General features: G+C 43.6%; 1 protein-coding gene across 4 annotated transcripts in view; it reads left to right on the forward strand.

Moving 5' to 3' along the window:
- Positions 1–12,862, forward strand: part of LOC121903653 (ADP-ribosylation factor-like protein 15) — a 121,105-nt gene that overhangs the window by 32,662 nt on the left and 75,581 nt on the right. For all 4 annotated transcript variants that reach the window (XM_042420881.1, XM_042420879.1, XM_042420882.1 and 1 more), the window contains exon 2: positions 11,037–11,181. In XM_042420881.1, coding sequence (XP_042276815.1) covers positions 11,037–11,181 — 145 coding nt within the window. The remainder of the gene's footprint in view (positions 1–11,036; positions 11,182–12,862) is intronic.

The following is a 12,862-nucleotide window of genomic DNA, read 5'->3' on the forward strand; positions in this document are numbered from 1 at the left end:
GAACGTTATGAAAGATCATTGTGGACCGGCCTTGTTTGTACGACGTAATGTGAGGAATAGTTTGCTCTATTAAAGAGTCGTCGATTTTCCATATCCTGTGAGAATCTATTTGCATTGAAAAAGCTTTTCCAGTTTGGCCCCCTCTACCCCCGACTCATCAACCTAATTCTCGGCTACCGCACAATGTATAAAAACAGATTTATTGTTTGGTTGGTCCCCATCAGGTTTTTTTTTTTTGTCTCAAAGGGGCCTAGAAATAATTGATGGGGAGGGGTCTTTCACATTTAATGACAATGTCCTTAAGCTTGAAACTTTCCCACACTTGTTTCAGAGAGAATGGGGGCCCTAAGATTTGTTTTTTTATCAAAAATTGAGTTTGTCGTCGATAGATAGATAGATGCTGTATGAAAATGTGCTATAACTGATGTAAGTGGGACAAGTACCCTCCCCATCCACCCTTTTTATGTCTATGAGATGGGGCGCCCCCCACCCCCCTTGGTTCTTGCACACTGGTTTCAGGGCCTTCAAAAGGGGGCCCCTCAAGCTTTGATCCTCTATATGGGTGCGGAAAAACATCTTTTTGCCCTACACTGTGCCCAGGAAACCAAAGTTTTTGCCGCCGCCGTATGCTAATGCAGCCAAGCTAATCACCCTTCCCAATTACAAGATTTATATACCGTAATGGCGCCCAGTGGTACCCCTTCAACCCCTCATTTCTGTGGCCCCCTTATCTACCCTCCGGATGTCTCATGGAGCAAAGGTGTCTTCTGTCTGTGAATGCAGCTGCTATGCCACCACCTCAGCCTCTTGCTTTTCTTTTACAAAAAAGAGGGTAACATGAAAACAGTCCTGTGGGTGGGCCCCTTAATGCTGTCCCTCTCATTCTCTACCTAATGTACGTTTCCAGTAAATGTCGTGAAACACACAGTAGCTCTAAGGTAGGCTCCAGACAGATAAATGTGTCGGGAGGGGGGGAGCTGTGGCCCCTCAGCATGTCTAGTGGACATGCTGTTTGGATTATATTTCTCCTATCAACATCTTACCAATCAAACCAATCTTTATGAGTGAGCTCCCTCAGTGTGACTGATTTCATACTTTTAAAACACATCCTCGTCTCTCCTTTTGCTTCCTTTTCTTCCTTTCAGGCTGCTAAAATTCCAATTTTAATGGTGTGGAAGGGTCATGGAGGCTATGAACTTTCTAGATGAGGGGACATTTGTACTTTTTGTAAGAAACAGTGTAAGTAGTAAGCTATAGGGAAAACACTGTGCAACTTTAGTCTGCACTGTGACCCACTCCTGGCCCCTCTGAATGGGACAAACGTGTAGCCCTTGCAATGCTGGCTGAACCCGCCAGAGTGCTTGGATCTGTCCCAGGTTCTCCTCAGGTGAACTCTAATCCTGCTTGTTGAAAGCGGGGACATGTTCTTTCCAAAAAAAAAAAAAAAAAGGCAGTATTTCAAAAGAAAAGTTGTATGGGTTATGGGTTGGGTTGGAGATAATGAACTTGAAGAATTACATTGTAAAAAAAAACACTGTGTGTCTACACACTCAAATCATTGCAACAGCATTTTTGGATTTGAGCAAAAGTTATTTTTTATACAAGCTTCAGAGAGAGAGTTGACGCTTGAGAGCATTTAAAAGGTTTGGTTCCACTCTCCTTACTAGATGCAGTCTTTTTGTGAAAAGCTGGCCTCTTAAGCATTAGTCTGTTCCTGATGTAATCAGCATGATTCAATACATGACTTCCTAGACATACTGTAGTTTGGAGAGTATAAGTGGTGTGGGTTTGCTTTGACTTGACAAATGACATCTTTAATACAAAATGGGCAGGTATCATGCCCTACAATAAGGTAAAGCTCATTTAACCGGGAAATAGTAAAACAAAAAAACAAACTTAAATTGCCTCAGAAGCCTTCATTCCTCTGTTTAAGACGAGGGGTTTTATTCCAGATTAACACTTTGCAATGGTGGCTTTGGTTCCAGTAACGTTTTCAGTTACTGGGGCCAGTTACAAAATTGGGACATAAAGGTGAAATTTGTACTGTAAGCCTTAAACCAGAAATGTTTAATTTCTATGTAACTTAATGTAGTGTATATTCTTTGTGTAGCCCATGCCTATTTAGTAGATACAGGAGGCAGACAGCACAGATATAAATAAAATCAGACCTGCTGTTGTACTAGTTAAACCAGTTTTTAATGATCCTAGGAGGCCATTAATTAATCTAGCACCTTCAGTCTTTGGTCTGATGATTTCAGAAACTGTTTTGTTTTACTACTACATGCTACTGTACACTTGTGCTATTCTTATACAATCTGCATTGTATTTAATTCAAAACTCTAACAAAGTTTTGCTTTGTACAGGAATGTCAGTCATAAGATATTATGGGTAACCTGTTGTTCTAAGATTTCCCTGCAGTGATGCAGGGTATATGCTGTCATTGCATAACCAACATAGATGCATGGCAATATAAAGGTCAAAGCCTTTGCAATGGCTTTGAAATGGTGCACTTTGTATACTTGCTGTCTGTGTGTCTGTATGTGTGTGTATGTGAACCATAGCAGCGGACACTTACTGCCACATCCAGATGGTGCTGGAAACAAACAGGGCTACGCTGTAGGACCCCTCAATAGGACCGTCTAGACTGGTCCCTGACCAGACAGATACAGCCTCCCATCAAATTAGCGTTTGTCAGATTTATGGTAATGGTCCGCAACAGTCTTCCTGTCAGTGACATCAAGATTTACAGCACTGACACCCCCCCCCCCCCCCCCCCCCCCGCCACACACATATACACCATCCTCATCCCGAGCTCTCCCTTTATCCCATCCACTCCTACAAATGCGCCCTCCCCTTCTCTCTCTCCATCCTTCTTTTCTTGTCCCCTACTCATTGCTACTGAACAACTCTTTCCCGCCACCAGGCCTTGTCTATGCAGTTGGGAGGAGAAGTTGTGGAAGTGGTTCTGTGTGTACATGTGGGAGGTTAGTGAGAAGGCTGAGGACACGAAGTCCCCCAGCCTCCACTGAAAGCATCACAAACCCAGTGGAGGAAAAAAAAAAAGACCCACTCGGGGTGGCAAAACCACCCAAGCCCCCTCTGCCTCCTTAACAATGGGTTGTGTCAGGGTTTCCTGTTAATCCTCTGTGATGAAGCTTGAGTGTTTTTGGGGTGAAGGGTTCGGTTAGGAGGGTGAGGTGGTGGTGGTGCAGCGAAGCTTGGGGGTTTAGGGGCGTGTTAGGTTTGTGCAGTTTGGGGGTAACACAGAAAGATACTGAGTGGTAGAGAGTTCAGAGGGTGAGGAGCAGAAGGAAAGAAGGGATACATTATTGGTGGTGGAGTGCGAGCGGAGGACAGAGAGAGAGCCCCATGTATGCGGATTAGCGTCACCCCCTCTTTCATGTCGGCGTTTTTTGGGTGGTAACCCGATCTCTGGGCCCTAGCACTAGCGAGCCCAGTGGGAAAGGCTTCCTGACAGATATCTCGTCCATTCTCAGCCCAAATGTTTTTCCAAGGCTGCTCCTCTGCCTTTGATCTGGCCTCCTTCTCAACCACACAGGGTCACAAGCTACCATGTCAGGCCATAGAGGAGAAGGCTAACACTGGAGCTGCTTACTGAAAAGGGGAAGAGAAGGAGAGAGTGGGAAGCAAAGAGGGGGGGGGGGTGGGTCGCTCCAGTCTGTTGTTCAGATATCTTGCCCCAAAGTCTAGACTTGTTTTGGTTGTCCTTTTAAAAGTGGACTTTATGCTCCAGATGGTCAGTTGGTCACATCACCTCATTCAGTCAGATGATACTCCACCTTGCACCCCTGTTCCTAAACAGCAGGTGGTACAGGGCTGTTTTCCTGTTTTGTTTTTGGAACACTGTGTGCACTGTGATGAACAGATTCTCGTTTAGAAGATGCTAGTATTTCGGGCAGGCTAGATGTTCTTCTTCCTCCTCTTGTTTTTCATATAATAATGACCTCTCACAAAAGAAATACAAGTTATGGGTAGTCTCAGGGTTAGGGCGCCGACCATGAACCGCAACATCGTAGTTCACATCGGGGTGGTTACCTGTAGTTACTTTCCACATCTCTTTCTCCTCTCATTTCCTGTCATCTCTATTGATTATCTAATAAAGGCAAAACATGCACCCATAAATATATGATATATATATATATTTAAAAAGAGGAATAGAAATTACATTCTGGAAATGCAATGTGATACTGTTTTAAAGTTAATTTGGCTCATTCTGTTTTCCCTTTTCTTGCTTTTTTTTTTCTTTTAAATTATTCTTACAAGATGCAAATTCAGTTTACTGAGTTACCGCAATGCATTGCTCCTAACTGTGCAGTGTGTTCCAGCAGAAAGCTGGGGGGCGCTCTAACTTCACTCTATGGCTTTCTGTGTGTGTGTGTGTGTGTGTGTGTGTGTGTGTGTGTGTGTGTGTGTGTGTGTGTGTGTGTGTTTCAGCTTGTCTCCTTGTCCAGACACCTTAGCGTCAGGGCAATAGTGTTCAAGCTCTGAAATGAGGGCCAGACAGACAGAAGTGGGATGAATGAATTGGGTAGCGGGGGTGATAGGAGAGAGAGAGAGAGAGAGAGAGAGAGAGGGAGAGAGAGAGGATGTTGCTTCAGAATAAGGGGATGATGTGCCTGCAAAACAGTGACAAGAAAATCAGCTTTAAAACAGGGCCTCCCTGTACACACACAGACACGCAGGCATAATGGATTTGTGGGTTGTTTTGTCGACTTAAGTAAGACACGGTCTACTTCACCAGACGGGATGTTGAGCTGATGCAGACAGGGTCATCTTATTATTGCTGTATGTCTGTCATTTCAGTCCAGTAGGTCTCTGTGATATCGTGTATTAAGCTATTGAAGTCAACAGTAGACATATTCAACACTCTCTGCATCAAAAACATTCCACACAACTGGATGTGCATTGTCGAGGCATGGAATGGGAGTGACGTGTTTCCCCCAAAGGTTCCAGTGTACTCTTTCAGTGTATCTGTTTGTGTGTGTGTGTGTGTGTGTGTGTGTGTGTATGTGTAGGTGTCTGTGTTTGTACAGGGATCTATTTCTGATGCGGGGGTAATGACTGGCACCTGTTTAGTGTCCTTAGTTGGCCATCATTTTCGAAGTGCAGTAAATCTTGTATTTCATCACCCGCGGCTACAGTTGAATGCATGTCACAGCGCTCACTGCCAAATCCACATTTTGTTTGTTTTATCTTGCAATTAAGGTTTTAAGAAACCGGTCACTCGTGCCTGTACTAGTGGCGAGCATCGTGCCTCGGGTATTATATCCCCTCCACCCCCAGGAAGAAAAATGTGCTGCCACAAGAAGCGAGCGGTGGTTAAGAAAGCTGGAGGAGGAGGAGTTATCAAAACATCAGGAGGACTTAAGCAATCAAACATCCTGGACTGAAATATGTGTTACGTTATGAAGCAGAATAAGGGGTGGTGGGTGGGTGGGTGGGTTGGTGAGGTGTGGTGGGGACCCAGGCTCGAAGCCGTCTGTGGTTGGCGCGGTAACAACTAAGCATGGGAAGAGTCCAGTGAGCAGCCTTGTGTGTCTAGCATGTCTCTCTCACCCCTTAACGAGAATGGCATGCAGTGCGCCCCACACACCCCCTTCCCTCACTGTACTGAACCACACTGTGTCCCACCGTGCACCCCCCAACCAGCTTCAAAGCGGCAAATAACAACAACAACTGAAGGGGGGAGAAGATGAATGAGGATGAATGAATGTGCCCCTTCCATCCCCCCTTTGCCTGCGCACCCCCTACACCCCCTGCCCCCAACTCCCTTCTATCCTTCCTTCCATCCCTGACTGACTGCCTTCCTACATGCCCTTCTTCGCTCCCACCCTCTGCTTTCCCCTAGTTTCGCAGGCCTGTGTTATGACTGTGGCCGGTGTGTATTACACACATATCTGTTAGCGCCACTCCTCCGTCGGGACGCCCATATAAAGGACTGTCATTTTCAAAGGTCAGGAGTGAGCCCTGCACACAAGTGTTGTCCCGACACTTCGTCTGGAAAAATAAAAACGGCCTGCTTGCCCGTCCATGTCCTGTGCCTGTCTGTGGTGGCTATGACTCCCAGAGGCCAGTGTCTCGGATGTCCTTTCCCTTTTCTCCTCCTCCTTCTCTTTTCTTTCCCTTTGCTAGCTCCACTGTGGTTGGGAAATCAAGATACCCAGCATGTGAAAATTGGCAGCCAAGCAGGAAGTCATGGTTTGCTTTTTGGTGTGCCTAGCTATTGGAAAAGCCTTGAGGTAAATGTGATACCACAGTTTTTTAACAGGCATTATTACACTCATTAGCACCATTGCTGGGCCGAGTGCAAACAGTTCAAGCATATCAGATGTGTAACCTACCTTTCAAGAGGAAGTGTGCCGTGCCACAGGCGTGTTGAGCAAGGACACGACCAACTGTGTCGGTTTTTACTGCAAGTGAACAGGGTTTGTGTGTCCCTGTGTGCTTGTGCTATTGTGAAAAACGAGCTTCACGCTAAGGAAGGTGTACTACATCAAATCTCCCTGAGCTGTAAGTTTCCAGATTAATACCCCTTTTTTCCAAAGTGGTGACTCATCAGTTATCAGGCACTTACTCCCAATAAACCAGAACACTATTATTATTATTATTTTTCCCTCAGCCTTGCAGGAATTTTTGGTTAACTCCCAAAGTGTCAAAAAGATGATCTGATGCATGATTTCATCCCACTGAACATCTCCACTTAATGTGTACGCCTTATGTGCATGCAGATGGTGAAGATGGTGATGAGATCTCAGTCAATGATTAACCATGTTCTTGAAATGAATTAAATTAAATTTTCCCTTTTTAAATACCTTTAGTGGTCAAATTTTTTTTTGAGTTTTTGACAGTACCACACATTGTGTATTCTGTCTGCTTCCTTCAGCACTTTAATATCGTTCTTTATGGCTTACATCATCACTTCAAATGGAAAATTCACATGTCTTGCTCATCATTTTAAATACATTTCTCCATAATTCAGTCGACCTATTTGGTGTCTTTGGAAGAAAGGCTTAAAAATAAAGCTCTGTGGTTTTGAGCAACACAAATCTAACCCTAACCCTAAGTGCACATGGAGTTAAGAGTTAGCACCTTCTTAACACATATCCGCCAAATGTTATTTTTATCTGAACTCATGTAACAGAGCAGTTGTGCATATTAAGTGTAGAATTTTTTAAGTTTAAATATGTCAGCCAAACATCTAGATAAACAGAATACTATGTAACGATCCTAATGACCCTGAAAGACTGCTAACCTTCTCTGGGCAAAACATTGGATTAATTATGAGGTTGTCCTGAATATTCCAGCAACAGCAATAGTTGACGCTGCACACCTGTATAAATGTTTTTTTAGCATTGTGCAGGAACAATACTTGTTCTGTTACTATTAGCATATTTATGTTCCTAAACAGAAAATCAGAATGCACCTACACGCAGCATATCACTCTTGCAGATTAGGCAGTGAATATCAAAATACCCAGCAGGAGCATTTGTAGGCCATATGTTACATGTGTTCTTTGACGACCCCAATGTTTAGTATATATACTTCACAATTGAAGCGAGGAGAAAAAATGTCCATAGAAATTGGAATCTTAATGGGGCTCCTCAATTTGGAATATGCTGTCATGCCCCTTCCCATTTTCATGGCCTGTGGTGTCTCAATGGTAGCCAGGAGAGTACGAGAGTGAAACATGAACTAGTCTGCTGTGGCGGTAGCGGCTTCCCTCTAACCCACATTTATTACATCTAAAAATACAAAGTGGTTTTCTAAAAAGAGCCGGGTTCCTGTTTTGTCCAACCACGTCAGGTGAATTTGCAACACGATGGGTCATGACTCATTGACAGAAAGGTTTTCCTTAAAATTTTTAAACTCTAACTGATCCCCCTCAGTTTATAATGGCTGAACCCTGTGCCTTCAACTTTTTCCATCTATGTACTGTCCACAATATCCATGCATATGTCATGTTCTAACAGTAATGCAAATCAACAGATGGTCACTTGAGGTCAGGCTCCATGGTGGTGTTGGTTTAGCTGATATTTTGAAGGAAAACATTGGAGAAAAAGGAACTGCAGTGATTTATTTTACAATCATACCACTCATTGTCCATTTTTAACTCTGAGTTTGGGCTCCCCTGTTGTTTACATGAAGCTAACTGCCATTAAGTTCAATGTCTTCAGAGTTATGGTGCTGCTCTGACCTGGCCTTGCACAGCCCATGGTAGACCAGCAGTAGTGTCTTCAGCTTCTGTTCTTGTGTGCTTCAGCTCTGGTTCGCTGCCAGGAGGCCCAGTTATGTCACCCATTAAATGTCTTGACATCTTTTTCAAATTGGAAACTGGGGGGGCTGTTTTTTTCCCCTTTCTTTCTGCCATGCATCTTTTAAGGAGACATTTAATCTGAAAAAATACAGCCTGGCTATGTCTTTGTTGATATTTATATCCGGCTGTGTTTCTCATTTACATAAAGCCTAGCTAATCAGCTTTCACAACAACAATGAGGTAATGTCTCGGCAGGTCTTTCAGGGAGGCACAATTAAAACATGTCCAATCCTATAAGAGGCAGCCAATCAATAAAGTCTAGGAATGGCAGACTTTTTTATGGATAGTGTTTTGGCAAAGGGTTGCAAGGTTTTATTTGTTTTTCTTAAAGATTGCCCTCTTTTTAATGCACAGGTGGCCTCGTGGTAGTTTAATAGTAGCCTTAATAAACAGTTTTTGTAATAGCCTATATTAGTATATTTTCATAACTCAGTCACCTCCATGTTGTGTGAACATACTGTAAATCACTCAAACAGCATTCAGGCAACTGTTGACTGTACATTGAATTCAATTTCCAATTTTAATCTCAGCTGTTTTTCCTGAATGCTTCGGCGATTTATTGAAGTAGTCATCATAGGACTGTCTCAGAGTCTCAGTGACACAGCACACTGACTCTAAGATCATTGAGAGTGTGGTCAACAGGGGAGGGGCATGTTTTGAAGTAAGCAAAGGCCTTTGGACATATTTATTTTTCTCCTGTGAGCCTTTTGACCAAGCTCCCCTCGTCAATCTTGTGCTGTCAAAGAGGGCCAGAGGTGGGAGCTACCATCTCTCTCTCTCGCTCTCTCTCACAGGGGCCACTGTCTGCCTGGGGACCCCGGGGTCAGGCCCTGGATGCTTCTTTTCTAACTGTTGTGAAATCCGCACTGTACGTTGAGGGAGAGGTGGTGGGAATTGTTCGGCTCCCGCATGCCAATTAGGCAGCAACCTTATTTGTCGCCGCCTTTGTCATGTCCACTCGATCCAATAAAATTTATATAAGAGAGTGAATAAATAATAATCACCCAACTCATAGCAACTTCATATCTACTGCTCCACTGCTTCCATCTTTCTTTACTTCTACCGCTTGCTCTTTCTGAAAGATCAGTTGTCAACTCGGAGGATTGACAGTTGAAGGGCGGATTTCACCCTCTACAGAAATCTTTACATGTAGCCTCAGGGAAGGTAGGTGGGGGGTAGAGGCAGCAAGGGGTGCAGAGAGCAAGAAGGAGAATAGAATGACCTCATCAAACCAAGTTTTTACATGTGTTCCTCCATCTGACACGCGTGTGTTTCTGATCTTACCGTTTTTCTGGAAGAGGAGAATGTTTCCTGTTTGAGCAGACTGGCGGGTTCACCAAGGAGTCGGGGGGGTCGGATTGCTCAGCCGACGTCTGGTTCTGTTGAAGCAGATTCCCCACATCTCCATCAAACAGCAGCTCTGTTTTGGCACGGCTCTGAAAACTGACCCTGGTGGTCACTGATGTCTGGGGGTCTGCGGAAGACTTGAGGCTGCAACACTCTTTGCCGCTCCCCTGTTCCTGTCTGATTTCAAAGAGGCAGTGGTCGTATCTCATAGCAAGCGCTGCTAGTCTGAAGAAAATGCTTGTTCATAGTGCTTCATGCATCTCATGATAAGAAATGAGTTAAAATTTAATTTTCGAAAAGAAATTCTTGTTGTCTTGTATTGAACCTAAATCTTGAACATTTGCCAAAGATACTTGAAAGTTGATACAGCATATTTGTTTACCCTCCCATTTGTTTATATCTGCTTCTCCCCACTGAGGTATATGTTTTAATGGCATGCCAAAGCACACCTGGAGAATGTGCGCACAGATGTGCTGCAGTTCATGTACACTTGTGCTTGTGTTTTCCTTCCTGTCAGAGTCTTTGATTGAACAGAGTAGCAGTGTGTTGAACAGGGTCGTCCCCTGACAAGAGCAGTAAGCAATCTTGTGTTGATGTTCTTCCACCTGAAATGTGATATAGTAGATGGGAGAGTGAGGGTGTGTGTGTGTGTGTCTGCCCTGCCTTGTCCAGACTGGTTCCTGTCTTGCTAATAAAAGAGATCTCTTTTTAGTTTTGGATACTGATCTCTCCACACAAGTTTAAAGATCTCATTCACGGTTCACACTGCATTTGCTCCTTAATGTCTCACAGCAGGCCCTCAGTCCCAGGCCGTGATTCATTGAGTGTCAGGTCTGCCTCTGGCTGCAATAAGGGCCCAATCAGACAGGGTCCACACACACAGACACTGCAGACAAAAACATGTTGCGCTAGTGCTTAGATGTGTGCATTTGACACTCTTATTCTCCTTCACATCTTTTCTTTTTATGTAGACTATATGACATGATTACATTAAATCATAGATGTAAAAACATCTTGTGGTGTTACATTCCTTTAAAAAAACAAAACAAAACAAAAAAAACCTTTCTGGTTTGCTCCTCTTACATCAACTGACAATCTGGAAGTGTTTCATAGACAGACACGTTTTTGAGATGTAGTGGGGTTTCCTGCTCCATCATATGAAGACAGCAGGGAGGCCCATGAGAGTCTTCCTGCAGAGTTTGAGAGATGCAAGTTTATGCCAAGAATATTCACTTTTAGGGTAGCTGAACTTGTTGTGATTCCAAATGTAGAATCTTAATCACTACCCTATCCCTCCAGGTGCATTTGATCTTTTTTTCCAAAGTATTCATTCTTTTATTTGTCTTGTTTTCAGTGTTTCCGGGCACTGTGCTGTAAAGGACCCCCACCGCCAAGACCAGAGTATGATGTGGTGTGCATTGGCCTGACAGGTGCTGGAAAGACCAGCCTGCTCTCACGCCTCTGTAGTGAGGGCAGCGACGGAATTGTTCCTACCACAGGTATGTGCACATTACATATGGATCAGTGGGAAAAAAGGGACATTTTTCACTGTAAAAATGTGTATACCTAAATAGAGGCATGCAGATAGACCTGTACTCCCTTCCCTTCTTGCATGTTTTCCAAGCTTCTGAAGTGCTGTCATGCTTCAAGAACATGTTGTCCTCCGAATTGGAATCACAGATAGATAATGCTATCCAGGTATTACAGCTCTCCAATAGGGGGAAGCGTGTCTTCGGTATGTCTACCCAGTAGTCATGCCAGAAACACTCTGCTGTATCTCACCAGCCAATACTCAGCTTCTTTCTTCTAGTCAAGTGGGAGGCTGGTGTTAAGTATGTCCAGAAGAGGAGGCTTTAGGGGTTCGTACATCATTCTGCTGGTAGTCAATGCTCTGCTTTCAATATACGCAATGCAGTCCCTCAAGGACACTGACATTCCTCTTCCCTCCCCTGGCTTTGTCAGCAGTCAGCGTTGAACTGTTGCAGAAGTCCCATTTTAGATTTAGTCATTGTGCACTTTAAAGGTGCAGTGTGTAGAATTTAGTGGCATCTAGTGGAACGGACTTGGCAGAAATTGAATATAATATTCATAAGTAAGTAAGTAAGTAAAAATAAGAATTGTTGTGTTTTTATTACCTTACAAAGAGCCCTACATATCTACATAGGGAGTGGGTCCTCTTCCACGGAGCCCGCCATGTTGCACCACCATGTTTCTACAGTAGCCCAGAACGGACAAACCAAACACTGGCTCTATAGAGGGCCTTTCACGTTTGTGAAAACTGAAAGGGTGCTCCTTATGTAATAATATTTGAGTTATTAAATATGGGACTATGAGTGCGCCATTTTAAAGAGGTCTGAGTGTGATGATTTTCTACTAACTGACATGTTGACAGTTAAAAGGATATAACTGGACCAAGCTCACACTTACCATTTAGCAAGAGGCAAAGCAGAATAAATGAGGTCCTGTAACTGATGAGGGTGGGTGAGGTTCTCTTCTATTGGTCTCCATGAGACCTGAGCATTGGACTCAAGCCATGTTAACACAGGGCGTAACATATATGATCAGAAATACAATTTAAAATTCGGGACAGCCAAGCCACCATCGCTTTTACTTCTCTGCAATGTGGACAACTTAGTACATGGCCGTTTACCACCCCACGCAAACTTAGAAATTACTTTGTTTAATTAATCCCAATAGTCATTTGGGGGAAGAAGGGGTATCATTATTGGAAAAGAAGTTTACTCTGGGGAGAATGTCCATTTTGATTATGGGGACTCGAGCTGACAAAGAGTTAGGTATGTTTGTCCATCTATCCAAGTCTTCCTCTACTTGTCTTAAAATGATTTGGAAGTTCTTCCTGGAAATAGATTGTAAAGAGGGGTTGATATTAACGTCTAGATACTTGAAAGATTTAACCACTGGAATATGAGGTGGGCGTGTAGATGGGTTTAAGGACAGATTAAGAAGCATTAGTTGGGACTTGGACCAATTGATCTTATATCCAGAGAGAGAACTAAATTGGGCAAAGACATTCAAAATGTGAGGAATTGAAGAAGGGGCATTATTGACATGCAGTAGTATATCATCTGCAAATAAGGACAGAGAATGGTGTGTATTGCAAAAAGTGATAGGTTCAAAAAGGGAATGTTGTCTCATAATTTGGGCTAGAGGTTCTAGAGA

This window comes from Thunnus maccoyii, chromosome 9, assembly GCF_910596095.1.
Source record: "Thunnus maccoyii chromosome 9, fThuMac1.1, whole genome shotgun sequence".
Lineage (NCBI taxonomy): Eukaryota > Metazoa > Chordata > Actinopteri > Scombriformes > Scombridae > Thunnus > Thunnus maccoyii.